Consider the following 26,232-nt stretch of genomic DNA (forward strand, 5'->3'; position numbering starts at 1 on the left):
AATATTTGTTAAAAATAAACACATCTGATTAAATATGCAAGTCATAAATGATAGGACATCTAGTGTCTGTTAGTTAATACTTTGGATGCAAGACAACACACATTATCTATAGGATGAAAGTAACTTTCTCTTTCATACCAGATCGAGAAGAGATGCTCACAGCAGGCTTTTTCCCCCCATCTCCTTCTGGGGATGCAGGGCTTTTGCAGCTCTTGCTGTAGAGAGAGATGGGAGACATCTGGGAGCTACAGCTGAAGTCCACATCATCCTGCAGACAGAAAGCACAGGAGACTAATGCTTCAGAAACTCAGAGCAGTATGTACCAGCAGTTCAGAGTATATCTGCTTTTCATCACATCTGTGTTGCTGCTGCAGCCAACAGGAGAAAGGTTTTACTCTGCAATTTGATTCTGGCCAATGCCAGGTACCACTAAAAAACAACCCAACAAGTATTTCTCCCCATCAGCAGAGCAATGGGAGGCAAAGGTCAACACCTGCTAGACCCAGAAGCCTTTAGAAGGCACTTTGGCAACAAATGTAATGAACATAGCTGAGGAAAGAGAGCTGAACATGCTCTTATTCAAATGGGTCACAGAGAAGAGGTAAGAAAACACCACTGAGGGGATTTTGCAAGGCTTGGGTAAATAAGCTCTTTCTTCTTATGCCATGAATTTGGTGAGAGGAGTAAAGCACGGGGTTTTTGTTTGTCAGAGCTGTTGCTGTGTGTGTTACATGTGGCTTTGCATACAGGCACATTCTGCACTGGAGAGTCCACAGACGGTGGCGAGGGGACCGAGCAGCTGGAGGCGGCTGGTGACAAAGGTTCTGTCTTCACGTTTGCATCTGCAAGAGGCAGGTAAAGACATTTCACTGCACAGGCTTTTAGCAACAGGAAGAGTAAAGAACACACTGTCCTACACCAGATATTTAATTCCCAAAGCAAGGCACAGCCGATAATGTAGGGGGATTAAAGTTATGAAATAGCATGGCTTGTAGGGCAGCCGTTGCCCGCTGTACCCATCCTACAGAAACACAGCAGAATTCTCATCACAGAGCAAAATCAAGCAGCTCCACAGGAGTTTTAACAGCTCACCCTTGTGGGGAAGGAGGGGAAGTGTAGCACCTGCAAAATACAGAAGGTTAATTACCTTCATAAGCATGGCCTGTAATATTCCAAAGGTCCGAGTCCCAAGACATCAAATCCAAATCAAAATGAAAGTTATAGAGATCATTTTCCTGAAATGACAGTTCAGAAAAAGAGACAAATACAGAAAAAGAAAAATACATTGACACCATCAGCCATTATGTTCACATTCTTACACCTCCAGAAAATAAAACAAACAACATATCTATCAATCACTTAAGGTGCCTTAAGGTATGCAGAGATGAAAGTCCTTAAAGGAGAAATTCTCAACTGAAACACACAAAACAAGGCTTCTTTTTAACTTACACCGTAGTAAGGGGCAGGTCAGTTTAAGACCATCACTAATTATCGCGTTCTTATTTGCAATTCGTGAAGCAAAAGTTCTAAATTCAGTTGTTGAACCATCTCACATAAAACACAAGTTGCAGGAACCTGCTGCCATCCTTCATTTGCCTTGAAAAATTTATTTAATGGTCTTCTACCCTTACGTCTAAAAGCACTTTACAAACCAAAGCAGCACCAGGGACAGTTTACCAGCAGGAAAACAGACACAAGATTGGTTTGCCCAAGACCTGATTAACAGTGTGTGTTAAGTCTCCCTGTACTTAAATACACTGATGTCAACATCTAAAGCCAAAGACATGTAACAAACAGGCTGAAATCACTCCATACTTATTACTTATCATACAACCTTTAAAACAACAATTGGGGTTTTCTCCACTTATTCTGCTTGTGCATCTCTAAGTCTCAGTTTCCCATGCCCCTGTGGCCCTTCATGAGCACTTGCATGAAATATACAAACATGACCTACCCAGCTTATACAAATATACAACAAAGATTTTTCTAAAAACTACACTGCAATTATACCTTCCCTTATGCTCCCAACTCGCCTTGTGAAGGGAGGCTCACAAGCACTGCAAACTGCACAGATAAGGGTACTTACAAGTTGGAATGCAAAGAAAGCTCAACACAGTACATTTAAAGGAAGAATGACCAAAAAACCACAACGTGAGCTGTGCATTAAGAGTCTTCAGCCAGGCAAGAGCTGCTGCTGGGGAATGCCTGTCCCTTGTACAACCAGTCTATGGATGCTAACTCTGAAATAGAGAGCTGTGGAAATTGCAGGCCACATAGCTTTCTCAGTCTTGCCTGGGAAAGTGGCCTGGGAATTCATAAGGAGGAATCAGAACAATCCTCAGAGATAGAGAACAGCCTTGCAGGTGCTGTTTTGTCTGTTCCTTGTTTTCCTGCAAGGGAAGGTTGAAGGGTGGTGTACCCCACTGACCAATGATGGTGATGTGTTAGTTTGCTAACCAATAAGAGTTTCTTTTCTGTACTTTCCACGTATCGGTCTATAAAAAAGACCTGAGGTAATAAACCAGAGAGAAATTCTCCCAGTTGACTCCCACGAGAATCTGTGTCATTCTTGTTGCCGTTCCCAATAGAGCGACACCGGTCTGTTCCCAAATGCCGTGCGGTGATGGGCTGTACACCTGCAGGAACACCCCAACAACCCGGGGCTCACACTGCCCGGAACCCCGGCTCCTGCCGGATCAGGACACAGCGAGCAGGGACACGGCAGGGCCGGGAGAGGAGAATCCACGAGGAAAAAAGCACACCGGAGAGAAAAAGCACACCGGAGAGAAAAAGCACACCGGAGAGAAAAGGCACACCGGACGAGGGGACAGCGAAAAAGATACGGGTTAATTCATAAGGTCGCAAGCAAAGGTTTTTGGAGAGAATCCTACGCTACAGAAGAGAAGAAGCAGCAATCTAAGAGGCGAAGGGATGAAGCATGGCCCGGCTGGGTGTAGGTGTAACACAGCCGCCCTTCTCTCAGCACCCTGCCCGAGCCCTGCCCGCTCTGCCCCGCCGGTTTCGGCCACCGGCCCCCGCTCTCCTGCCGGGCCGCTCCGGGGCCAGGGCCCGCCGTGCCCGGTACTCACCTCCGGCTCGTCCCTCGGGGCCGCGGCGCCCAGCAGCTCGCTCAGCTCCTCGCCCAGCACGGCCTCTGCGGACAGACAGCGGGCTGAGGCCGGCCCGGCCCCGCGGGGAGCTGCGCACCGGCCCGGCCCGGCCCAGCCCCGCTCCCGGAGCCCCAAACCGCGCTCACCCCAGTCCAGGCCGCCCCCCGGGGCGGGCAGCAGCCCCGCCGGCTCCCACTCGGCCTCGGCCGCCGCCATCGCTTCCCGTTCCTGCCGACGCACACGTCTGCTTCCGGCAGCGCGGGGCCCGCCCCGGAACGGCACGGCCCGGAACGGCACGGCACGGTACGGCCCGGTACGGTATGGTATGGCCCGGTACGGCCCGGAACGGCACGGTACGGTATGGCCCGGTACGGCACGGCCCGGCCCGGTATGGTACGGTCCGGTCCGGTCCGGCCTGGTACAGTACGGCACGGTCCGGTCCGGTCCGGCACCGCACGGTACGGCACCGCACGGCACTTGTGCTCCAGCCCCTTCTCCAGCCTCATGGCCTTCTCTGGACATTGTCCAGCCCCTCAGCGCCCTTCCTGAGCCGAGGGGCCCCGGACCGGACACAGCACCGGAGAAGCGGCCTCACCCGGGCCAGTCCGGGGGCAAGAATCATTTCCCTGCTGCTGTCGGTTCTTTAATGAACGCTTCCCCCCAGCCCGGCCCAGGCACACAGGACGCGTTACTTAGACAGAGGTGTTTATTCACAGCCCGCTGACACCAGCTCAGTGGTGGGAACAGAAATGGAGCTCCGGGAGTGTGCAGATCCCGGTGGGAGCAGGAATGGAGCTCCGGGGAATGTCCAGATCCCGGTGGGAGCAGGAGAGGAGCTCCGTGAGTGTGCAGATCCCCGGTGGGAGCAGGAGAGGAGCTCCGGGAGTGTCCAGATCCCGGTGGGAGCAGGAGTGGAGCTCCGGGAGTGTCCAGATCCCCGGAGGGAGCGTGTCCAGGGCTGGGTGCTGCCCCGGCACGCTGCTCCTGGCCCCGCTGGGGCTCCGCTGCCCGCACTGGAGGCAGCTCCCCTGCCCAGGGGATGCTGCACACAGCGGGGTGGCACTGCCCAGGGGATGCTGCACACAGCCTGGTGGCACTGCCCAGCTCCCCTGCCCAGGGGATGCTGCACACAGCGGGGTGGCACTGCCCAGGGCCAGGCTGCCAGCATGGGCATGGAGCCCCTCTGTGCTCCAGCTCCTGCGGCCCTGGGACACACGGTGGCTCTCACTCAGGCAGCCTGGGAGCACAGCAGAGATGGAGCTGGTGTTACCCACATCCGTCCCGAGGGCTGGCCCCACGCAGGAGCACCCCGGGTGAATTTTGAAGAGGGTGCTGTGAGGGTCCCACCTGCCCTCACCTCACAGGTTGGCATCATATGCTGTGTTGGTGAAGGTGCCCGGCGCTCCCAGGTCGCTGGAAGGCAAGCACAAGGGTGTCACCTTGGGGAGTGCAGGAGTGTGTGAAGGGCAGGGGTTAGCACCCTGCCAATGCTGGATGATGCATGCTCCCGTATAAAAACAGCCCCACACAGGCAGGTCTGGGTGTCAGCAGGATGCACACAGGGCTGTGACAGTCACAGGGCAGAGCCACCCTCCTGCAGAGCACGGCTCTCACCTGGTGGGTTTCAGGAGCTTCTTCTTCTCCTCTGGTAACAGTGTTGAAATGTCCATGGGGATAAAGCACATAGAAAAGAAATAACCAGTTCTGTTTAGTGAAGGTCATGAGAAGCTGCAGCAGCAGCATCTGAAATTGAGCAGAGTTTAGCAAGCATGGGGTGGGGCTGCTTTAACAAGCGTTTGCTGCCTTCCTCAGAGTGATTATCTGGCTCTACCCTCCAAACCTGGCTTCTGACACCAAGCTGGACAAACTGCCAAGGACCCAAGCAACTCAGCAGATAAAACATGTGAATGGAGGCAGGCACACTCTCCTGATCACCCCAGCCTCCCCTGGGACTGTGACCACCTTGCCTGAGAGCCCCTGGCCAAAGCTAGGGTGGGCTGCAGGAAGCATTTCTGTACCTCTATCACTGAGCTTCCTGGCAAGGAGGGCAATGAGCCCCCCAGAGAGCACAACACCAGCTACTGCCAGCGCTGAGCCGCTGCTGTAAGCCAGGACCTGCTTTAGGACGGCACCATCCTCTGAAACAAAGCCACAGAGCCACAGGTTAGAATGCTGTCAGGGCTTCACAGCCCTGGGGACTCCCACTCCACCACATTGAAGATGTGCTTGGAGGAAAGCTGGAACCTCGGCAGTGCCAGAGGAGCTGGGGGTCCTGCTGTACCTGCACAGACAGGGGGATCCCTGGTCCAGTTCCCCGTGGCCTCACACCGGAGCATCTCTGCTCCCATCCGAACAAACCCCTCCTGGCAGGAAAAGCTGCAGGTGGAGTTGTAGGAGAAGTTCCCGTGCAGGTGAGAGCAGCTCAGCTGGGCTCTGCTGGGGGGGACCAGCACTGGGCAGCTGATGGCTGGAGATAAAGCACAGCAGGAGCATCAAGAGCACAGGACTGAAGGCAATGGGATGGGGACATGTGGGCTGGCAAGCCAGGGACAAACTGACAGCCCAGGGTGCTGGGGAGAGCACTCTGCTGCAGCAGAGCCCTCCCAGATGTGTGTGAGACCACAAGATTTACCTTTGCAGTGTGGGGTGTCCCCAGTCCAGGTCCCCGTGGCTGTGCACTCACGGCTCTCTGACCCCACCAGCACAAACCCTGCCTGGCAGGAGAAGGCACACGTGGAGCCAAAGGTGAAGTTGCCATGGAGGTGGGAACAGTTCAGCTCTCCCTGCTCTGGTGCTCTCAGCACTGGGCAGGCAATGGCTGCAGGGACAGAGAAACATTTTCAAGCTGAAATGTGGGTACTGCAAGGCTAGACTGTTGAAACAAGAGGAGCAAGAGCATCCTCTAGGGAACATCCCATGCCCAACACAAGGCCTGTGACACCTCGAGCAGCAGCTCTACCTTCACAGCGAGGGGTGTCCCCAGTCCAGGTCCCCGTGGCTGTGCACTCACGGCTCTCTGGCCCCACCAGCACAAACCCTGCCTGGCAGGAGAAGGCACACGTGGAGCCAAAGGTGAAGTTGCCATGGAGGTGGGAGCAGTTCAGCTCTCCCTGGACTGGAGCTCTGAGCACCGGGCAGGCAGTGGCTGCAGAGTGAAGAAGCACACTTCAGGCAGGAGCTTGGGGACTGAGGCTGAACTCTTGTAATGAGAGGAATAAAAAGAAAACATCCCAGGGTCTGCCCAAGGCCTGTGGCACCTCTAGCAGAAGCTCTACCTTCACATCTTGTTTCATTCCCAGTCCAGGTCCCCATGGCTGTGCACTCACGGCTCTCTGACCCCACCAGCACAAACCCTGCCTGGCAGGAGAAGGCACACGTGGAGCCAAAGGTGAAGTCTCCATGGAGGTGGGAGCAGTTCAGCTCTCCCTGCTCTGGTGCTCTGAGCACTGGGCAGGCAGTGGCTGCAGAGTGAAGAGGTACACATCAAACATCAGCTTGGGAATTGGGAGACTAAAATTCTGGGACCGAGGGGCTGGGTAACAGCACAGTGTCACCCCAAAGGTAGTGATGGCCATCACTCCAGCAGCAGCTCTACCTTCACAGTGTGGGGTGTCCCCAGTCCAGGTCCCCGTGGCTGTGCACTCACGGCTCTCTGACCCCACCAGCACAAACCCTGTCAGGCAGGAGAAGGCACACGTGGAGCCAAAGGTGAAGTCTCCATGGAGGTGGGAGCAGTTCAGCTCTCCTTTTTCTGGAGCACTGAGCACTGGACACGTGATTGCTGCAGGGACAAAGAAACACTTCAAGGGGGAGCCAGGGAACTACATGGCTAAAGTGTTAGGTGTCTGAGAGACTGGGGAAACCCTAGAGTCACCCCACAGGCAGTGACACCCTGAGCTGAGGCAGCAGCTCTACCTTCACAGTAAGGGGTGTCCCCAGTCCAGGTCCCCGTGGCTGTGCACTCACGGCTCTCTGGCCCCATCAGCACAAACCCTGTCTGGCAGGAGAAGGCACACGTGGAGCCAAAGGTGAAGTTGCCATGGAGGTGGGAGCAGTTCAGCTCTCCCTGCTCTGGAGCTCTGAGCACTGGGCAGGCAGTGGCTACAGGGACAGAGAAACACTTTGAGCAGGAGTCTGGGGACTATATGGCTAAACTGTTGGAATGAAAGGACCAAGACACTGGAGAACATTCCAGGGTGAGCCAGAGGCCTGTGGCACCTCTAGCAGCAGCTCTACCTTCACATCTTGTTTCATCCCCAGTCCAGGTCCCCGTGGCTGTGCACTCACGGCTCTCTGACCCCACCAGCACAAACCCTGCCTGGCAGGAGAAGGCACACGTGGAGCCAAAGGTGAAGTTGCCATGGAGGTGGGAGCAGTTCAGCTCTCCCTGCTCTGGTGCTCTGAGCACTGGGCAGGCAGTGGCTGCAGAGTGAAGAGGTACACATCAAACAGCAGCTTGGGAATTGGGAGACTAAAATTCTGGGACCAAGGGGCTGGGTAACAGCACAGTGTCACCCCAAAGGTAGTGATGGCCATCACTCCAGCAGCAGCTCTACCTTCACAGTGTGGGGTGTCCCCAGTCCAGGTCCCCGTGGCTGTGCACTCACGGCTCTCCTGACCCACCAGCACAAACCCTGCCTGGCAGGAGAAGGCACACGTGGAGCCAAAGGTGAAGTTGCCATGGAGGTGGGAGCAGTTCAGCTCTCCCCGGTCTGGAGCTCTGAGCACTGGGCAGGTGACGGCTGCAATGGGAGAGCAGATCTCAGAGATGGGATAGATGAGGTTAAATCTCATGATTCAGGCTGAATCCAAATCAGAGCTTACTCAGACTCACCTCTCAAATCTGTAGTTGCTGCAATGATTTTTCTGCCCTACAAGTGATTTTGTTGGGGGGACAAAGTTGCTGCTCTGCCAGAGCCCTGTTTAACCCTTTCACTACCCTGGGCCAAAGCCCCTGGGAGGAAGGACCACAGCTGCTGCAGTCCCATTCACCTCCCTCCCTTTCCTGGAGCAGAGACCAGCCTTCGTCCTTGCCACAGCGGCAGGAGGATGGCTTTGGGTGTGTAACCATGGCAGTGGCTAAAGAGGTTGTGTACCAGCCTCCCCAGCCTGTACCCAGAGTGTGCTTTGCTCCATGCCAGGGCAATACCCAAGGTTTTTCTGGGGTGAGTGGCTCTGCTGCGACCAAAGGTGAGTGCCAGCAGGGCATTAACACCACCCAGCCCAGCAGAGACAGACTGCATTCGCTGCATCTTCTGCTTTCAGACTGACACCAAGCACTTTCCTGGGTGGACTTTTCCTTTCATGGCTATTTTCCAGGCAGTTCTGGTTCCCCAGAGTCCCCAGAGGTGCCTTTGGTGAGCATAGCTGCAGGCAGGTGTGGGGCAGAGTTGGAGGCAGGGCAGGCAGCCTTGTCCCTCTGTCCTTGCAGCACCATCAGCCTTGATTGCAGCCTTGCTCTGCTCGTTTCTGGAGTAAGCCCAGCTGGCAATGCTCGCTAACACCATTTTGTTATCAGCACAGGCAACCAACTGACTCATCTGACTGTTTGTAATAAAACAAAAATCAATCATATTACAGCCAGCCAGAAAAAAACAACAAGCTGGGAAAGCAAGTCCCTGGGAGCTTAAAAAGCCTGGAGCACACAGGCTCAGCCCAGCTTGCTTGTGGGGATTTTCACAAAACTGGGAGCCAGCTCCTGCCCTTGCCCCTGCTGGGGATACTGGTTACAGAGCAGTCTCCATCCCTGTTCCAGTTAACTGCAGACAGTTTTGCTGCTCTCAGCTACCTCAGGTCCTGGCTTGGACCACAGACCTGCCCTGCACAGGCAGCAGCAGCAGCACTAACTCAAGGCAGGCTTCTTTTAAAAAGAATATTTATACAAAGATGCTGCCCACTCCCATTCCTTCTCACTACAGAGGGTCCCCATCTGTGTCCCATGTCTGCTGCAGTCCTCCACCCACCCCATCCTTGTGCAAGGCTGCAGGTGTACCACAGAGCAGTACAGGAAAGGTGGAGCAAGACTCTTGCACCCCCAAAAAAGCCTGGCAGTTCTCTGGTGCCTGGCTGCAAACCCTCAAGCCACTGAAGGAAGACTTTCTCTGCCCCTGCAGCATAACAAACCACAGCTTTCTCTCCTGTGTGGTTTCCTGCCACACTCTGTCCCTCCCAGCTTATTTCTAACATCATTTCTTGAGTCCTTATGCCTGTTGAATGTGGACCACCCCTGCCAGGATACACTCTTCCCCTGGCTGTGGGACAGCAGCCCCCTTTCTCTTTCCCAAGATGCCAAATGCCTTCCCAAGGCAGATCAGGGTGGGCTAGGGCAGAGAGACGGTGCCACAGGGTTGACAGAGGAGCCAGGACACCATCCTGACCCCATGCCTGGTGCACACAGGGTGCTGCTATCTGACTGGGACCCATGGGCACTGGGACAGCCGGGCAGAACAGGGCCTCAGCTCACAGCTGCTCTGCCCATTGCAGCTCCCCAGGGAATCCCACCTCACATGCAGCACCAGGAGATGCTTCCTCAACAGGTAAGGGCACAGCGACACTTGTCTGAACAGCATTGGGCACACGGGGCTCGTCCCCCCAAAGCATCAGTGCTGCATCCCAGCTGCAGGGTCCCTATAGACCCCCAGCCCCTGCCAGGCCCTACCTGTGCAGGTGGGGATGTTTGCTGACCACTCCTGGGAAGGCAGGCAGCGCAGCACGGCCGCCCCTCGCCGCTCAAACCCCTCGGGGCACCCAAACTCGCAGCTGGAGTTGTAGCTGAAGTCTCCGAAGGGATGGCTGCAGCTCATGGTCACTCCCTGAGGCTCCAGCTCGGCACACTGCACAGCTGGGAGAGACACGGTGCCACGTTAGGAGCAGCAGAGCCCTGCTGTGTCACCCCAGCAGGGAGGGAGGGGTGGGGATGGGTGTCTCACCATCCATGCACTCGGGGCCCTGGAAGCCGGGGTAGCACTGGCAGCGGTAGCTCCCGATGGTCTCCACGCACTCGCCGCGCTGGCTGCACAGCAAGGGCTGGCAGGAGGCTGCACACGCAGGGCACGGCCATCAGCAGCTGCTGCCCACCCTGCCGAGCTCCCCAGCCCACCCTCCCCAGCTCTGCACCGCTGTCCCCTGCCCACCCTCCCCAGCTCTGCACCGCGGTCCCCCAGCCCCAGCTCTGCACCACAGTCCCCCTGCCCACCCACCCCAGCTCTGCACCACAGTCCCCCTGCCCACCCACCCCAGCTCTGCACCACAGTCCCCCTGCTCACCCTCCCCAGCTCTGCACCGCTGTCCCCTGCCCACCCTCCCCAGCTCTGCACCGCGGTCCCCCTGCTCACCCTGCTCACCCTCCCCAGCTCTGCACCGCGGTCCCCTGCTCACCCCGGTAGCACAGCGCCTTTTTCTTGCGGCTGCAGGGCTCATCGTTCCACTTGCCGGCCTGCTGTGGCCGCTGGATGTAGATCTCCACGCAGTCCTGGTTGGAGCGGCGGTTGTTGGGCTCCCCCAGGGCCCAGTTCTCCGCCTCCTTGGTCAGCGCCTTCCTGGTGCCCACCCAGGTCCAGGTGCCGCGCAGCTTGCGGATGCCGATCCAGTAATAGTGCTTGTGGTAGGGCAGGCTCCTGTTGAGGTACTCGATCTCCTGCTGGTTCTGGATGGCCACCAGGTCGGTAAAGAAGGTCTGGCAGTAATTCCTGGCCTGCTCCCACGTGTAGTCCCCTTGGTCACTGTAGTGGTACGTCCAGGCACCCACCTCCACCCACAGCACCGTGCCTGTGGGAGGGGACGAGCTCTGGGACTGATGCACAAAGGATGGGAGCTGGGTCAGGGATGGGATCCCTTGGGACATGAGGGTGGGCTAAGCCTGACACCTCGGCCAAGAGAGGCCGGTGACCGGCTGGGTGAAGGTGAGGGGATTGGATGAAGGGACCAGTGTGGATGAGAATGGAACACTGGGTGCACAAAGGTGTGGCTGGATCAGGCATGGCAGAAAGAGCTGAGCACAGAGGGGATGGCGCAGGCATGAGGAAGGTGGAGGTGACAGGGTGAAGGCTGAGATGGGGCAGGCAGAGCACAGGAGGCAGAAGAGCCCCAAGCAGTGATGCCAACCCCTCCTCCAGCACAAGGATTGAAAGTTCAGCCCTGTTCCCCACAAAAACTTCCCAAAGGGGAAAGCCCCACTTCAAGATGGTTCTGTAAGCACAGTTCCTTCCTGCGGTGCAGAAGCACACACTTCAGTTTTCCTGCTTTACCCTGCTGCATGAGAGCCAGATTGGAGCAAGACAGAGCAGCCAGTGTGCCCTCACCCCCCAAAAGCACTTGGAGCCCAACCTGCCCATCTGAGACAGAGATGGTCCAGAGTCTTGTAAAACTCGGTGTTGCAAAACAAGGTCTTTCAAAAACAAGCTCACATCATGGCCATGCCCACCAGGCAGGGAAAAGCCAGAAAGTAACTGGAACCCACACCCAGAAGTGAAGGGCACTTTGCTGAAACCCTGCTCTTATTTACAGCATTTCACACCACAACTTTATGCAATCAAAGGCTTTTAGCCACAGAAAGCTTCTTCCTCCATTCTCCCCAGGAGCAGCTATCTCCACAGCTGCAGAAAGTGATGTGGGGATATCATATCTCCATCTGTGCAGAAAGCGAGATGGGGATCAAAGGCTGCTCCAAACAACCAGCCTGGCTTCCTCTCGGAGAGCATTCTCACACTGCAGTTAGGCAAGGATCTGGGCATTGCAGATTAGATGCAAATACACATCTTCTAAAGTCTAATTAGGGCTGTACTTTGGTCCACTGTTATACATCTTTTTGTAAGTAATTTCCCATAATTTGTCTGTTTTTTTCTTGTGAAAGAGCAAACTATTCTCTTTGTTCAACAGAACTGAAGCTGAGGAAAATGTGGTTCTCTCTTTACCTTTTGGGAATTCGGGGCTGCAGGACAGGAACTCAGGGCACCTTCTTGGAGCCTGCCCCATCCTCAGCTCCCAGCACCCTCCTCCTGGCCCCTGCTGCTCCCCAGCATGGCTCAAGGCAGCTGCCTGCTCCCCTCACACAGCCCATCCCCAAATTTGACATCTGCTCCGTGTCTATCCTCCACATGCTCTTCTCCTACCTCCTTCCTCCAGCTCCACCAGTTACAGCCTCCCTGTGGCACAGCTCATCTCCCCTGTCTTGTGCTGCCTGTCCTTGCCCCAGCTGCTGCTGAGCCCCCAAATGGGAGATATTTTCCTGTGTTTTGACCCCTTGGCTCCTGTGGCGCTCTGATACCTCTTCCCTCTGCAGCTGAGGTGCCTTTGCCTTTTTGTTTTCTCTCAGAGCCAAATCTCAGCCTCCTCCTGACACTTCTGCACTTGCCTCGTTTCTGTTCCTTAGCTCACTCACTAAGGTTCTTAGGATAATAATTCAGCTCACAGAGGATTTCCAGGGACAGAGCACCAGTAGGTTTTGCTCTGTGCAATGCCAGCCTGTGAAGGAAATATCATACAGACAGCAAAACCAGATGAGTTTCTATAGTCCCAATGTCAATTAGGAGCTCTAGCTGTGTGTGGTGCTGCCCCAGCTGTGCTGTGAACCCTGACACCCGTGGGCCCTGGGGCTCCATCCATGCCCAACTCCCCAGCACGAGTGTGGGGGTAGGCAGTGGGCAGAGCTGCCCCTGCGTTTCCCCGGTTCACAGGACTGCAGCAGCTGCCACGCTGCATCTGGGGAAGCAAACACCCTGCAGGGAGCTCAGCCCTGGGCCCCCAGGGGAGCACAGTGTGCCCGGAGGCAGCTGGCACAAGAAGGAGCAGCTCCCTCCCAGCCCAGGGGGATCCAGCCCTGGGGCTGTGACTGATGAACCCCCAAAATAACAATGCTACATTTCTGCAGTTTCCCAGAGCTGCAGAGCCCTTGGCAGCAGGGTCACTGGGCGGGTGGGGGTGGCTTACCCCATGTGAGGGCAGCGATGGCCAGGTAGGTGCCAGGAGAGCCTGGAGTCCGCGTCCTCCCGGCCGGTCGCCGTCCCACAGCAGTGCCCTGCACGGAGGGAGACGTGAGCGTGCACATCCCAAGGGTTTCACACATGCACCCCCAGCTCTGCCAGGCAGTGCTGGCTCACACAAGGGCAGTGCCCTGTGGCACACGCGGTGCCCCCAGCCAGGTACGGCTCTGCTGCACAAAGGGCACTTCACTCCTGGGGAGCCCCTGAGTCCTGTGCCCCCCTGAGCCCCTTCCTGCCCAGCCAGGCTGGCATCTGCCTCTGCCCGGCAGTGCCCGGTGTGCCCGGCAGTGCCCCTGAGCTTGGGGTCACTCGGGCAGGCTGTCCCTGGGGCAGCCTGTGTGTCCCACAGCCCCCAGCTGCGGTTCCTGTCAGTGTCTGCCCACAGCCCTGCCCTCCCCTAATCCCCCTGTCCAGGCAGACCCTCAGTGCCTGCCCAGAGCCCTGCCCTGCCCTGCCCTAATCCCCTGTCCAGGCACACCCTCAATACCTGCCCAGAGCCCTGCCCTCCCCAAATCCCCCTGTCCAGGCAGACCCTCAGTGTCTGCCCACAGCCCTGCCCTGCCCTGCCCTAATCCCCTGTCCAGGCAGACCCTCAGTGCCCTCCCACAGCCCTGCCCTGCCCTAATCCCCCTGTCCAGGCAGACCCTCAGTGACCCCCAGGGAAGGAGCAGGATTTACCATGCCAGAGCTGTGATCGCAGCGTGCCCAGCCAGCAGCAGCTGTCCCTCGCTGGGCAGTGCTGCTCACGCTTCCTCCGAGCGTGCAGCACATCCCTGCCTGCCCCGGCCTCTTCCCCTCCCGCCCCAGCCCTGCTTCCAGCCCACATCCTGCCCCACACCCCTGCCTCCCCTGCCACAGGGCTCTCCAGCCCCAAGAAACCCCTCTCTGAGCCCGGAGCTGGTGGGGAACAGTGGGGTCAGCGCTGGCCACGGTCCTCACGGGACCTGGCTTGGCTGCAGCCCCATGGCATGGGAGTTTGGCTGCAGCCCCATGGCATGGCAGTTTGGCTGCAGCCCCATGGCACGGGAGATGGCTGCAGCCCCATGGCACGGGAGCTGGCTGCAGCCCCATGGCACGGGAGTTTGGCTGCAGCCCCATGGCACGGGAGTTTGGCTGCAGTCCCATGGCATGGGAGTTTGGCTGCAGTCCCATGGCATGGGAGTTTGGCTGCAGCCCCATGGCACGGGAGTTTGGCTGCAGTCCCATGGCATGGGAGTTTGGCTGCAGCCCCATGGCATGGGAGCTGGCTGCAGCCCCATGGCACGGGAGTTTGGCTGCAGCCCCACTGCCACGGGGACAGGACAGCCACAGGAGATGAGCCACAATGAGCCAGGCTTGCCCGAGCACCCCAGAAGGAGGAGGAGGGACCCCTGAAAGGTGCTCAGCCTCAGCCCAGGATTCCCAGAGCACCGAGAGCTCTGTGAGCCGCCGTGTCCGTGTGGCAGGGGACAGAGGAGGCTGAGCTGAGCTGTGCTGAGGTCCCTCATGGGCTGAGTGGGAGTGTGGCTCACAACCTCCCAGCTCCAGTGCCACACACTCTCCTCACATGCAGGCATTTTGCTCTGGCTGTGAATCTTCAATACCATTTATAAACAAACAACAATTTGTTGTATTTGTTATTTGTTACAAAATTACTTACACAACGTATTTTTCTGTCTTTAGCTTTAAGTCTTTATGATAAAGGTCCAGGAATATGCCAGAGGAACTTCCCCCTGACTTATTAACGTCCTTTAGGAGCTTCCACCAGTGTTTCAGGAACATGTCTAATTGTGTCCACCGCCCCTTGGATCATTACAATCATTATAAATCTTTTCTTACCCCATCCTGCTCGTAAGTAGAATTGCCTTGGCCAGGTTTTCTGCAGAAATTACTCTGTTCACTTCCAGCTAAAGCCAAACAAGAGCCATGCAGGTCACATGTATTTTCCAGTTCCAAAGAATTTGATGCTGCTCCACCAGGACTCATTCTAGACAAAAGGAGGAACCCATTCTGCAAGAGCCATAACCCACTACAATTACTTTATCACTGGCCAATATAAATGAACCTTGTTTCCTGTCTCTGGATATCTTCCTTGAAAAATGTTTTAATGCAGTTGTCTCTTTCTGTGGAATTGCTGAGTGTGTGTATCCAGTAACTGAGCAGCACTTGCTCTCAGCTCTCTCTGCTGAGAGTGGGCAGTTTGGGAAGGAAGGAGCAGCCAGGCAGGCAGAGAGGCTGAGGGGCAGCTGCTGGGGAGGAGAGCAGCTCTAGGTGCTCAGGGTCACCTCTGCACAGTGACACACCGCTGGGACTCAGAGGGATGTTCATGGGTACACGGCCCCAGGGCAGGGCAGGCTGTGCCCCTGCCAGTTTCACTTCTGCTGAAACCCAGCATGGTAGGGCAGAGCAGTAGGAAAAATATACTCCCGCCTTTGTTTTTGTAACTACAAATAGTTGTTGGCACTGCTTTAAAACGGAATCAAGGTGTCTGAGATGCAGAGGCTGTCGCTGCTGCAAAGACAGTACGTGACCGAGTTTGAGCTGTGTGTGGTGCCCCGTGCCTGGGCTCAGAGAGGGGCTCCTACACGGCAGGATGGATACTGAGCCTTGCTTTGCAGGTAGTGGAAAAGGTGCACATGGCAGGAGGGAGAGAAGACCCGAGTCAGCTCTGCTGGGAGCTGCTTAATCACCAGGAGCCCTCTCACATCTCAGCTTCTTTCCAAGGCTGCCTTCCCTGGAAGGGATTCCAGGGAATCCTGCAGGGCAGGTGCTCCTGCTGGATTCCTGCTGCTCTGCTTGCCAAGGAAGGGTCTGAGCCTGCCTGAGCCGTGTCGGGATTTCCCGAGTGTCAGGATGGCACAGCCATCCCTCCGAGGGCACAAGGCGAGCTGCCAGCCAGGTACGAGGACACTTCCCTGTGCCACCTCCGCACCGTCCCCCTGGGCTCAGGCAATGGAGAGCTCGTCCCTGGCCGTGGCCGTGCTGAGCAAAGAGCCGGGGCGATGCTCTGGGTGCCGCAGAGCCGAGCACAGGCTGTGCCTCCGGGGCAGGGCAGAGGCTCCGGCCCGGGCTGGCACTGCCCGTTCCCTCCTTGTGCAATGTCCCCGCAAACCGCACAGGAACCGAGTCACCCCGGCCCGGCCCGGCTGCTGCCCGCGATACGGGGGCACCTTCCTGGGAGCCCCGGCAGGGCTCAGCAGCCCGGGGGGAGCCCCCGATCCGGCCCGCCAGGGCTGTGCGGGGGTACCGGCGGGGACACACACGGCTGCGCTCAGCCTCGCTGCTGCCATCCCTGCATTCCGCCCTGGGGACTCGGGCGGCTCTCCCCGAGCCTTGAGAGGCGTCTCCTGAGCGCGGGCAGGAGATTCCCTTCCACCACAGGTCCCCAGACAGCGCTAGAGCCAGAGGGTGTCCCTGAGCTGCAGGATGCCCTTGGGCAGGTCTGCCAGCGCACAGCTCCAGCAGCCGGAGCCTCCAACCTCTTATCAGCTCCTGCCCCGCCTCAGGCGGCACCTGATAAAATCTTTCTCACGGTATGAAAGCGTTTGGACACCGGGAGACGCATTAAGAGGCTTGGAGGGACCGAGATAATCGCAAGGATTATCCAGGACCAGAAATCCAGGGGCAGGTACCCTGTACCCCCCACCCAGAGGGAGCTCGAGGCATTGGGACAGCCCTGGCTGTGGAATAGAGGGGTAGCTTTGGGCAAATCACTGCTGCCCACCCTATCCAGACCCTCTCGGAGATGTCTCTTTGCCCTCAGCTGTAGGACAGCTCTCTGCCTCCTGCCCTTCACTGCGAAGCTGGTGATGGAGAGCCTTTTCACTGGGCATCACCGCCCCCCGGGCCCCCCTGCCCGTGCTGCCTCCGGCTCTGGGCACCTGGCAGCAGCCGCATGAGCCCGGCACGGAGGAGGCTTTGCCAAACAGGATGCCTGGGGTACAGAGAACACTGACATTATCTCACTGCTTGGGCGATAGGGCGTAAACCAGTTCCACCCGGGGAATCCCGGGCGGCACCTCTGCCCTGCCAGCGAGCTACAGGGTGGGTACGGGGTGCTGGGGACAGCTGCAGGGACGTGCCACCTCCAGGGGCAGCCCTAAGGGACAGCCAAACCAGCCAGCCTACAGCTCCTAGGAACTGTGGCTGCTGTGCTTGTGCCCTGCCTGGCTCTCCATGGCACTGGGCACTCCTGGGATGCTGAGACGAGCCACTGACCCACCTGGCCCTGAGCCCATCCTCTGGCAGGACAGCGGTACCAGCCACACTGGCCCGGTGTGGGGACAGCCCAGGCACGGGAGGCAACGGCAGCCAATGGACCCTGGACACCACCAGTGCTTTTGTCACATGCCTGGTTTAATGCAGAGATTTCAGCCTTGTCTCACATGGCAAACACAGCCAGACTCCTCTGCCTGTCACCTCTGTCCCCGCTGTGTACTATTGCCTGCTCCCCTCCCTGGGCAGCAGCTGAACAGGCTCAGCACCAAGAGCCGTGTCTCTAGCCAGGGCTGCAGAGCAAAAGGCATCCTCTCCTCTGGCCAGGAAACCCTGAGGCATCTCCCCCAGCAGGCACTGTGCCCAGCTGTGTTTCACCCAATACAGAAGCAACTTTGAGGACATTCTTCACCTTCTGGCAGGCCAGGGCCGAGCTTTCATCTTCTAAAAGTTCCTCTCTTTCTCACCTCCCAGCTTCAGCACACAGCCTGTCTGGCTCGGCTGCTGCCATCACCCTCCTGGGTGATGATTCCCCCCTGGGATCTTGGTTACCTTTCTGCTCCAAGGAGTTATCCTGTTGTCTATTTAGATTAGTGATTTATTATCTTCAGGTGGGGCATGGAACAACATGTTTTAAAGTCTTTTTTATGCCTCAAGCACCTTGCTAGTGTGGATCTGCAAACTGCCCTGTCTGCACTGCCCCAGCTGTTGCAGAGTGCTGGGCTCTGCCCATGCAGCATCCCTTGGAGTGCATGCAGTGACAGGACAGCCCCGTGTGAATCGCTGCCTCTGGGGCCATCCAGCTCTCCATGCACAGGGTGAGTGGCCCTTGCTGAAGTTGGCTCTGCCTGAGAGTCCTGATTCCTGGGGCAAACCCCTGCAAGAAAGAAACAAAAGCTAAAATAATGAGGGGAGGGATGTTGCTAACCACTTGTTGTCACCTTTGAAATTAATTCTTACTCCTGTGACCTCTTGCAACTGTGCTTTAAGAGCGAGATGGTCACAGAGAACAATTTAACTGCGCTTCATCCGTGGGCAGAGGGGTACAGGCTCCTTCACATCTAAGCAGCCAAAGCAAAGGTCTTTTCCCCCCTTTTCTGTCAGGAAATGGCAAGGCAACATAAGCAGTGCTTTCCTAGCTTCTTTTTATTTTTATTTGCCCTTAAGGAAAAGGACTCTTTTGCAAAGAGGCATTTTGGGAGGACTCACTGGCCCGACAGGAGGTGAGGCAGGAGGTCCTGTGCCCCCCATCCCTGCTGCCCTGTGGGGCTCGGCTGGCCCAGCCCCGCTCCGGCACCGAACCCGGCTCCTCGGGGCAGGGCGCAGCTCCCCGGGCTGCCCCGCTCCCAGCAGCGGTCACCCCGCTGTCACCCCGCTGTCACCCTGCTGTCACACCGCTGTCACCCCTCTGTCACCCCGCTGTCACAGCGCTGTCACACCGCTGTCACCCCGCTGTCACCCCACTGTCACCCTGCTGTCACCCCGCTGTCACACCGCTGTCACACCGCTGTCACCCTGCTGTCACACCGCTGTCACCCCGCTGTCACCCCGCTGTCACACCGCTGTCACCCTGCTGTCACACCGCTGTCACACCGCTGTCATCCTGCTGTCACACCGCTGTCACACCGCTGTCACACCGCTGTCACACGAAGGCTCCCCGCTGCTCTGCACGACCTAGAAACCCCCCTGTGTCCTCCAGGCACCGAGCTCCTGGGGCAGCGGCGCGGGGACGGGGGCAGCGTCCCTGCCGAGGGCCAGTGCGCAGGGCCGTGCCGCCTGTCCCCTGTGTCCCCTGTGTCCCCTGTGTCCCCTGTGTCCCCTGTATCCCCTGTGTCCCCTGTGTCCCCTCTGTCCCCTGTGTCCCCTCTGTCCCCCGTGTCCCCTGTGTCCCCTGTGTCCCCTCTGTGCCGCCTGTCCCCTGTATCCCCTGTGTCCCTCGTGTCCCCCGTGTCCCTGTGTCCCCTCTGTGCCCGCACCGTGGGGCTGCGGGGGGCCGCTGTGTCCCGTCCATTGCCCCTCGGGCAGTTGCTGTCCACGATGAGGCGGAGAAGGCCGGAGCCGGGGAAGTCCATGATGAGCACCCCCCAGCGCACGGGCTGCCCGCGGCGCCGCAGGTGCTGCCAGCAGCGGGGGTTCACGAAGCGGGCCACCTCCTCGGGCCACGTGAAGAGCCCATTGCCCGAGCAGAAGGTGAGGTACATGGTGCCGGGGTCTCCTCCGGCCGCCTTCTCCAGGTGCCGCCGCACCCGGGCCCACTTGCGCTGCAGCGAGAGCACGTTCCAGGCGTCGCTGATGCTCAGCCGCTCGTAGGGGATGCCCAGCACGTCCCGAGCCAGCGCCTCCAGCACCACAATCTTCCCTCGCACCTGGCCCAGCGTGGGCACCTCCTCCCGGCACCACAGGCATCCCTGTCCCTCCTCCAGCAGGCAGCGGCGCAGTTGGGCAGCGAAGCGGGCCCGGGAGCGGCCGGGCAGCTCCTCCTTGATGCGCATAAGCACGGCCTCGCCGGGGTGGGCGCGGAGGAAGCGCAGCGTGCGGCGCAGCACACCCCGCAGGCTGGCCCGCTGGAACGTGCACAGGTGGAAGATGCCGAGCTCGCCCCGCCGCAGCTTGCAGCGCACATCCAGAAAGCGAATGCCGGCCGCCAGCTGAGCCTCCAGGCCCCAGCTCTGGCACCGCAGGCGCCGGCCGCCGAACAGGCTGAGGGAGTCGTGGGTGCCGGGGATGGAGAGGCGGGACAGGGGCAGAGCGTCGGGGAGCTCCGCCATCCAGTCGGGGCAGCAGGCTGCCGGCTGGGGCGCGCAGTCGAAGGCAGCGCTGCGCCGGGACCAGGTCTTCATGCCAGCGGGAGAGCGGGCACCCCGGAGCCCGGCTGGCACCCCGGAGCCCGGTTGGCACCCCGGAGCCCGGCTGGCACCCCGGAGCCCTGCCGCGGAGGAGAAACACACCATGAGCGGTGGGAGTGTGGTCCCCATGCGTCCCGATCCCGCCGTCCCCAGTGGCATCCCCAGCGTACCGGGAAAGCCTGGAGCACGCCGTACCCTGTGAGGTACCACGGGCGCCCCGTACACCCGCCTTTACTTCTGTGGCACTGTACGGTTCCCCCGCCGCTCTCAAGCGCTCGTCCCAGTATCCCCGCACCCCGGTAGGCCCCAGCTCCCCCTCGTTCACCCACCTGGCTTTGCCTGTGGCTGCGGAGCCGAGCCCGGTGGGCAGGCGGGCCGTGGGTGCCGGCGGCACACTGGCAGGTGGAACGGGATGCCAGCCATTAACCCGGGGACACTCATGACGCGCGTCCTGCCTCGCAAGCGGCACGTGCACCCGGGATTCATCCTCAGCCCTCGGCCAGGGACAGCACTTGACAGACACATCAGGCTGGAAAACCACCTGGCTAATCCCGACATCAGCCATTCAGGCCTCTGCACCTCCCTCCCCAGGAATCAGGACAAACGGGATCGTGGTGCCGCGGGGCCCCTGGATGCTGCCCACGGGAGCGGCCGTGCAGAGCCGCGGGTGCCGCACGCCTGCTCCAGAGCTGTGTCCCGGTGGCACCTGGAGCACCCCAGTGATGGCTGTCCCTGTCAGAGGGGCAAAGCACAGGCAGTACCCGGAGCAGGGCTCCGTGCTTGCCGGCACACCCCAGGACCTGCTCAGCGGCAGTTCCCAAGGGAGTGGGCTTCATCTCCTTGTTCCTCAGGCACCAGGGACTGCTTCACGCTGGAGTCACTGCAGGGCTGTGACCCGCCTCCTGCCCAGGGGACACAGCTGCCGGGTCTGTGACAGCACACACTGAACCCAGAGGGGTTTGGAGAGGAGCCTCGGGGCAGGTCACAGACCCCTCCGAGCATACCTCCAGCTCACATCCGCCCGAGCGGGGCGGGCACAGGGATCCTCGGGGGGTCCACAGCCGGCACAGGCCCAGGGGCACCTTCCCTGCGCTGAGCGGGGGTCCCTGGGGCTGCCCCCGCCCCGGACAGCCCCGCCCGGGCCCCGGGAGCTGCCCCGCGTCGCGTCCGCCCGCGGCTCCCCGGGCAAGGAGCGCCCAACCCGCGGAGCGGCTCCTGCCGGAACCGGCCCTGTCCCTGTTCCTGACCCTGTTCCTGTCCCTGACCCTGTCCCTGTTCCTGACCCTGGCCCTGGCCCTGGCCCTGGCCCTGGCCCTGGCCCTGGCCCTGTGTCTGTGTCTGCTCCTGTCCCTGTCCCTGACCCTGTTCCTGACCCTGTTCCTGACCCTGGCCCTGGCCCTGTGTCTGTGTCTGCTCCTGTCCCTGTCCCTGACCCTGTTCCTGACCCTGTTCCTGACCCTGTTCCTGACCCTGGCCCTGGCCCTGGCCCTGGCCCTGGCCCTGTTCCTGTCCCTGACCCTGTCCCTGTTCCTGTCCCTGGCCCTGTCCCTGACCCTGACCCTGACCCTGTCCCTGTTCCTGTCCCTGACCCTGTTCCTGACCCTGACCCTGACCCTGACCCTGACCCTGACCCTAGCTCTGTCCCTATCCCTGTCCCTATCCCTGTCCCTGTCCCTATCCCTGTCTCTGTCCCTCTGTCCCTGTCCCTCTGTCCCTATCCCTATCCCTATCCCTATCCCTATCCCTATCCCTATCCCTATCCCTATCCCTATCCCTATCCCTATCCCTATCCCTATCCCTATCCCTATCCCTATCCCTAACCCTGTCTCTGTCCCCTCCCTGTGTCCCCTCCCCGTGTCCCGGTCCCGCCCCGGTCCCGCCCCGGTCCCGCCCCGGTCTGGCCATGGCGGCGGGCGGCGGCCGGAGCTGTTTCGTGCTGGGAGCCTCGGGGGAGACGGGCCGGGCTCTGCTGCGGGAGCTGCTGGCCCGGGGAGCCTTCGCCAGGGTCACCCTGATCGGGCGGCGCCGGCTGAGCCTCGGAGGGACCGAGGCGGCCGTGGTGAGAGGGCGGGGGACAGAGGACAGGGGACAGGGGACAGGGGACGGGGGACGGGGGACAGGGGACAGGGGACAGGCTGGCCGTGGTGGCAGGGACAGGGGACAGGGGACGGGGGACGGGGGACGGGGGACAGGGGACAGGGGACAGGGGACAGGGGACGGGGGACGGGGGACAGGGGACAGGCTGGCCGTGGTGGCAGGGACAGGGGACAGGGAACAGGGGACAGCCCTGGTGGCAGTGACAGGACGGTGACACTGACCCTCGGTCTCCCCGCAGGAGCAGGCGGTGGTGGATTTCGAGCGGCTGGGCGAGCACGCCGCCGCCTTCCAGGGACACGACGTGGGCTTCTGCTGCCTGGGCACCACCAGGGCCAAGGCTGGAGCAGTGAGTGGGGACACCGCTGACCCCCGGGCGAGCAGGGGTCCCGCTCGTCCCCTCCCCTGCCCTGCTGACCCTCCTGTCCCCCCAGGACGGCTTTGTCCGTGTGGATCGGGACTACGTGGCGCAGGCAGCAGAGCTGGCGCGGGCAGGGGGCTGCAAACACTTTGTCCTGCAGTCCTCCCGGGGGGCAAACGCGCACAGCCGCTTCCTCTACCTCCGAGTGAAGGTGAGGGGGCGGCTGGGGTGGGCTCCTGGTGTTCCTGCAGGAGTCACAGGGTGCTGGGATGCTTGGGAAGGAAGCAGGAGCTGAGGTCTTGAGATGCAAATGGCTCTGGGGATGCTCCTGCTGCTGCGGGACCAGGGAAGGGGCTGGCTGGACAGCGGTGCAGCTGGCTTCTTGTAAAGCAGCACAACACCTGCATGCAGCGTTTGTCTCCCTCCTCAAGCTCCAGAAACATCTGCTGGGCTCTCTGGCCCAATAACAGCTCCCCAGCCCTAAGCTGGGGTGGCTTCACAGCTCTGTGGGGAGGCTCAGGGCGGTGTCCAGGTGAGATGTGAACTATCCTGCGATGGAAGGATCGCTCCCCAGGGACACCACACCCATCGCAAAAGCTTTCTTCTCCGTGTGTTGTGTGCCGCAGCTCCAACAGCTGCTGGACTCGGAGCTGCCTGCCAGCATCTGGACCCGTCCCCAGGCTGGATGCTGAGCCCAGCCGCTCTCCGGAGCATCCTGCTGCAGGTTTTTAAGCTGCAGTTTGGCCTGGTGGTTGCAAGGGTGCGCTGCTGACCTGCGCTCCGTGTCCACCACGCTCCTGATCCCTGCCTGCCCCGTCCCAGCTTTGTGCTGGCATTAGTGCCATCCTGCAGCTCTTTCCTGCCCGTTCACGGGGTGTTACAGCAGCAAGGATGGTGCTTGCAGTCACCCTTGTCTCCTTTCATCCTGCCTGGCTGTTCTGACAGGGAGAAGTGGAAAACCTGGTGCAGGCTGTTGGTTTTGATCGCTGTACCATTCTCCGGCCAGCGTGAGTAGTGGTGGAGGAGGGCGGGCACAGGGTGGAGGGTTGCCAGGGCATCAGGGAGATGCTTCACAGGGAGATGGAGGAAGAGGAAGGATACATGAGGGCAGGGCTGGGGAGGGAAGTGGAGAATGGCACCGGCTGCAAAGGCAGCTCATGGATGAGTGGACTGCTTCCCAGTGCTGCAGGGAGCAAGCTCTGCATTTCCTGTGGCCCATCCCAGTGCCAGTGCCATGTGCCATGCAAGGACAGGAGCCTTGGGCTGGAAGCACAGGTCAGGGCACATAGGTCAGAGCTTATCTCCAGATGGACCTTGGCCTTCTGCAGAGGGAACGCTCACCTGTGTCCTTTCAGCTGTACTGTGCTCCTGCTACCTAAGAAAACTGTAATTCTGCTTTCATCAGCACAGTGGGGAAAGGAGTTTAGTGTCTGAGGGCTTGGCTCGGCTCTGTCACGTCCCACGACCCTGCAAAGCCCCAGAGCCCACACTGGTTCAGGGAGCTTGTCTGGGCCCTGGTGCAGCTGGAGACCTCAGTCTGTTCCAGGCTGACCCAGCTCACCTCCTTGCTCTGCAGGGTGCTGCTGTGCAAGCGCCAGGAGTCCCGGCCCATGGAGTGGATAGTCCAGCAGATCCTGGGTGCTGTGGCTCGGGTGTTCCCCTCCGCTCACTCAGTGCCTGTGGACACGGTGGCCAGGGCTATGGTGGCCTGTGTGCTGCAGCCAGGCCAGGGGAGGGTGGAGGTGCTGGAGAACGGGGCCATCCATGAGCTGGGAAAGGCAGGGCCAGAGCAGGGCACATAGAGCAGAGGGGATGGCGGGCAGGAGCTCGGTTCACCCTTCAGATGCTCTCTGGGCTGGGGATGAACACATGAACACACAGGAGAGGTGTGGGGTGCTTGTGTGGAGCCAGGGGTACACCCACTTCTCTGCACGGTGGCTGATTCTGTCAGGGGATCAAAATGCAGGTGCTGGCTCTGGGTGAGGATAAACAATGTGCTCTGCTGCTGGATCTGTGACACGGGTAAAGATGATGTAATCCAGGCCGTGAATAAAACCCTGTGACTGATCTGGTTGTGCCGGCTTTGTGCTGAGGTAATCTCTGTCACCCACGCAGCAGGAACCCAGGGCTCGTGTGCTCAGCTGGTGTCACCTGAGGGAATGCTGACAGGCAGGTGACAGGCACAGGACAGCAGAGCAAGGCAGTGTGTGGAGGCTGCACCTCACAGAGCACACGGTGGCACCAGTGCTGCTTGGACAGCAGAGCCCTGGAGGCTCTGCCTGCAGCAGCTCCCTGCAGACACTGCTGTCCTCACCTGCTCAGGGGGCAGAGGGAGGCTCTGGGGACACTGCTGCTCACACCTGGGCTGCCACTCGGTACCTGCAGTCACAAAAACACCGGGCAAGTACTTGCAAGTGCCTGTTCCTCTGGGCTCTCCTTTGGGGCACAAATGAACCTGAGCCCCATGTTCCCGGGAGCGCCCTGCACGTGCAGGAGATGAGGCCAGCCCTGTGCACACCTTGGAGAGGGTTTGCTCCTGCCCAGCTTCCTTCTGTGGGCGTGGAGCAGGCAGCAGGAGCAGGGCAGTGTCCCAGGCACGGCCCCGGCTGTTCTCAGGCCTCATGCTCGGGGTCGAGGAACTCGGTGGCTCCTCGGATGGGACGCAGAACATACGTGACTCCCAAATTCCCTGCTGGCCAGAGTCCCAGTGCTCCGGGTAACACTGCTTTCCAGGATTTTCTCTGACCTCATCCACGGCTCCTGTGTCACTGACTTGGATGTGGCAGATGGAGAGGGCCTAGATCTCATCTCCTCCTCCTCCACAAGCCTTTCCATTGTTGGGTTGGGCCTCAGCAGGTTGGTGGAGGCAGTGAGATGGTGCAAGGCTTGCACTTGGCTCCTCAGCCACCTGTGGGGCTCGGTTCCACGGGGCCACAGAGCCACAGCTCCTGATAAGACTGTCCCAGTGAGAGCAAACAGCACCTTTAGAACAGCATTTAATGCAGAAAGGGAAATGACAGCAGGCTGGTGAGCATCACCTGAGTGTCCAGAGTACAAAGGCTGGTCACCTGCAGCACTGGCTTACACAGGCACACTGCACTCAGCGCTCAAAGAGAGATTTTTAAAAGGGCATGTGCTTATACAAGGGAGTGGAATTGAATACCTGAAGTGGTAAGAACTTAAAAGAAGGGAAAATTGAGATGAGAGAATTAAAAAAAAAATAAAGTATTGCAAGCTTTGGAAACTTACAGGTGAAAGGCAGCCACAGAACACATGAGGAAAGCATCCTAAAGGCATAAACATGAATTATGACTATGTGAGAAGCAGAAAGTTCTCCAGGGAGGCTCAAGGACAGGATGTGACCGGGCTCTATAGGAAGGAATGAGCCATCACAGAAAGCCTCAATGAGTTACTTGCGCTGCCCTTTGCTGTTAGGGAGCTCACACTACCACCATTCCTTGGGGGACGCACATTTGCATTACTGTCCCAAAGCGTGCAGGGGAAAAAGAAATATTTTTTACCCCATTTTTAGAACACGTGGTTAAAAGTCTGCCAGAAGGAGCACTCAGATGAACGGCCAGATACTCTCCTGGGTGAGAATTGCAGTGATCCCTTTACCAAAAGGTCAACATTGTTAAATATGATGC

General features: G+C 59.1%; 4 protein-coding genes across 9 annotated transcripts in view; 1 reads left to right on the forward strand and 3 right to left on the reverse strand.

Moving 5' to 3' along the window:
- ATF6 (activating transcription factor 6) overlaps positions 1 to 3,377 on the reverse strand; it is a 70,671-nt gene extending 67,294 nt beyond the window's left edge. For both annotated transcript variants that reach the window (XM_058842747.1, XM_058842746.1), the window contains exons 1-5: positions 3,257 to 3,377; positions 3,090 to 3,154; positions 1,148 to 1,235; positions 748 to 842; positions 139 to 268 (exon numbers count right to left, since the gene is read on the reverse strand). In XM_058842747.1, coding sequence (XP_058698730.1) covers positions 139 to 268; positions 748 to 842; positions 1,148 to 1,235; positions 3,090 to 3,154; positions 3,257 to 3,326 — 448 coding nt within the window. In that variant the 5' untranslated portion in view covers positions 3,327 to 3,377. The remainder of the gene's footprint in view (positions 1 to 138; positions 269 to 747; positions 843 to 1,147; positions 1,236 to 3,089; positions 3,155 to 3,256) is intronic.
- Positions 3,378 to 3,604: 227 nt separating this feature from the next.
- On the reverse strand, positions 3,605 to 13,871 carry SELP (selectin P). Of its 3 annotated transcripts, XM_058842778.1 has the most exons (16): positions 13,769 to 13,871; positions 13,038 to 13,125; positions 10,488 to 10,877; positions 10,040 to 10,147; positions 9,769 to 9,951; positions 7,667 to 7,852; positions 7,347 to 7,532; positions 7,026 to 7,211; positions 6,706 to 6,891; positions 6,386 to 6,571; positions 6,070 to 6,255; positions 5,743 to 5,928; positions 5,392 to 5,577; positions 5,129 to 5,248; positions 4,725 to 4,755; positions 3,606 to 4,523 (listed from the first exon to the last, which is right to left on the reverse strand). In XM_058842778.1, the coding sequence occupies exons 1-16, from the start codon at positions 13,859 to 13,861 to the stop codon at positions 4,469 to 4,471; spliced, it is 2,556 nt and encodes an 851-aa protein (XP_058698761.1). In that variant the 5' UTR covers positions 13,862 to 13,871; the 3' UTR covers positions 3,606 to 4,468. The 3 variants fall into 3 exon arrangements, with proteins under 3 accessions (XP_058698762.1, XP_058698761.1, XP_058698763.1); XM_058842779.1 differs by lacking the exon at positions 7,026 to 7,211 and having other exon boundaries at positions 3,605 to 4,523; XM_058842780.1 differs by lacking the exons at positions 6,386 to 6,571; positions 6,706 to 6,891 and having other exon boundaries at positions 3,796 to 4,523.
- A 3,108-nt stretch (positions 13,872 to 16,979) lies between these two features.
- On the reverse strand, positions 16,980 to 21,334 carry LOC131580969 (uncharacterized). Of its 3 annotated transcripts, XR_009277992.1 has the most exons (4): positions 20,460 to 21,334; positions 18,922 to 20,210; positions 18,245 to 18,690; positions 16,981 to 18,161 (listed from the first exon to the last, which is right to left on the reverse strand). XR_009277992.1 is itself a non-coding variant. In XM_058842783.1 (3 exons), exons 1-3 carry the CDS (start codon positions 20,686 to 20,688, stop codon positions 18,685 to 18,687), a joined length of 1,524 nt encoding a protein of 507 aa, XP_058698766.1. In that variant the 5' UTR covers positions 20,689 to 21,334; the 3' UTR covers positions 16,980 to 18,684. The 3 variants fall into 3 exon arrangements, 2 of the variants coding, with proteins under 2 accessions (XP_058698766.1, XP_058698765.1); XM_058842783.1 differs by having other exon boundaries at positions 16,980 to 18,690; XM_058842782.1 differs by lacking the exons at positions 16,981 to 18,161; positions 18,245 to 18,690 and having other exon boundaries at positions 18,801 to 20,210.
- A 663-nt stretch (positions 21,335 to 21,997) lies between these two features.
- On the forward strand, positions 21,998 to 24,652 carry HTATIP2 (HIV-1 Tat interactive protein 2). Its single transcript, XM_058842784.1, has 5 exons — positions 21,998 to 22,189; positions 22,466 to 22,573; positions 22,659 to 22,796; positions 23,531 to 23,592; positions 24,162 to 24,652. The coding sequence occupies exons 1-5, from the start codon at positions 22,034 to 22,036 to the stop codon at positions 24,385 to 24,387; spliced, it is 690 nt and encodes a 229-aa protein (XP_058698767.1). The 5' UTR covers positions 21,998 to 22,033; the 3' UTR covers positions 24,388 to 24,652.
- Positions 24,653 to 26,232: the final 1,580 nt, after the last annotated feature.

Source organism: Poecile atricapillus, chromosome 7 (assembly GCF_030490865.1).
Source record: "Poecile atricapillus isolate bPoeAtr1 chromosome 7, bPoeAtr1.hap1, whole genome shotgun sequence".
In the NCBI taxonomy this organism is placed as follows: Eukaryota; Metazoa; Chordata; class Aves; order Passeriformes; family Paridae; genus Poecile; species Poecile atricapillus.

Excerpts from the sequence above, each read along its gene's own strand:
- SELP (XM_058842778.1), bottom strand. The coding sequence starts at position 13,861 with ATGTGCTGCACGCTCGGAGGAAGCGTGAGCAGCACTGCCCAGCGAGGG. Across the intron at positions 10,878-13,037 it reads CATCGCTGCCCTCACATGGG|GCACGGTGCTGTGGGTGGAG; the intron begins GTAAGCCACCCC and ends CCCCTCCCACAG. Across the intron at positions 6,572-6,705 it reads GGACACCCCACACTGTGAAG|CCACTGCCTGCCCAGTGCTC; the intron begins GTAGAGCTGCTG and ends TTCACTCTGCAG.
- LOC131580969 (XM_058842783.1), bottom strand. The coding sequence starts at position 20,688 with ATGTCGGGATTAGCCAGGTGGTTTTCCAGCCTGATGTGTCTGTCAAGT. Across the intron at positions 20,211-20,459 it reads GCAGCCACAGGCAAAGCCAG|GGCTCCGGGGTGCCAGCCGG; the intron begins GTGGGTGAACGA and ends CCTCCGCGGCAG.
- HTATIP2 (XM_058842784.1), top strand. The coding sequence starts at position 22,034 with ATGGCGGCGGGCGGCGGCCGGAGCTGTTTCGTGCTGGGAGCCTCGGGG. Across the intron at positions 22,190-22,465 it reads GAGGGACCGAGGCGGCCGTG|GAGCAGGCGGTGGTGGATTT; the intron begins GTGAGAGGGCGG and ends GTCTCCCCGCAG. Across the intron at positions 22,574-22,658 it reads CCAGGGCCAAGGCTGGAGCA|GACGGCTTTGTCCGTGTGGA; the intron begins GTGAGTGGGGAC and ends CTGTCCCCCCAG.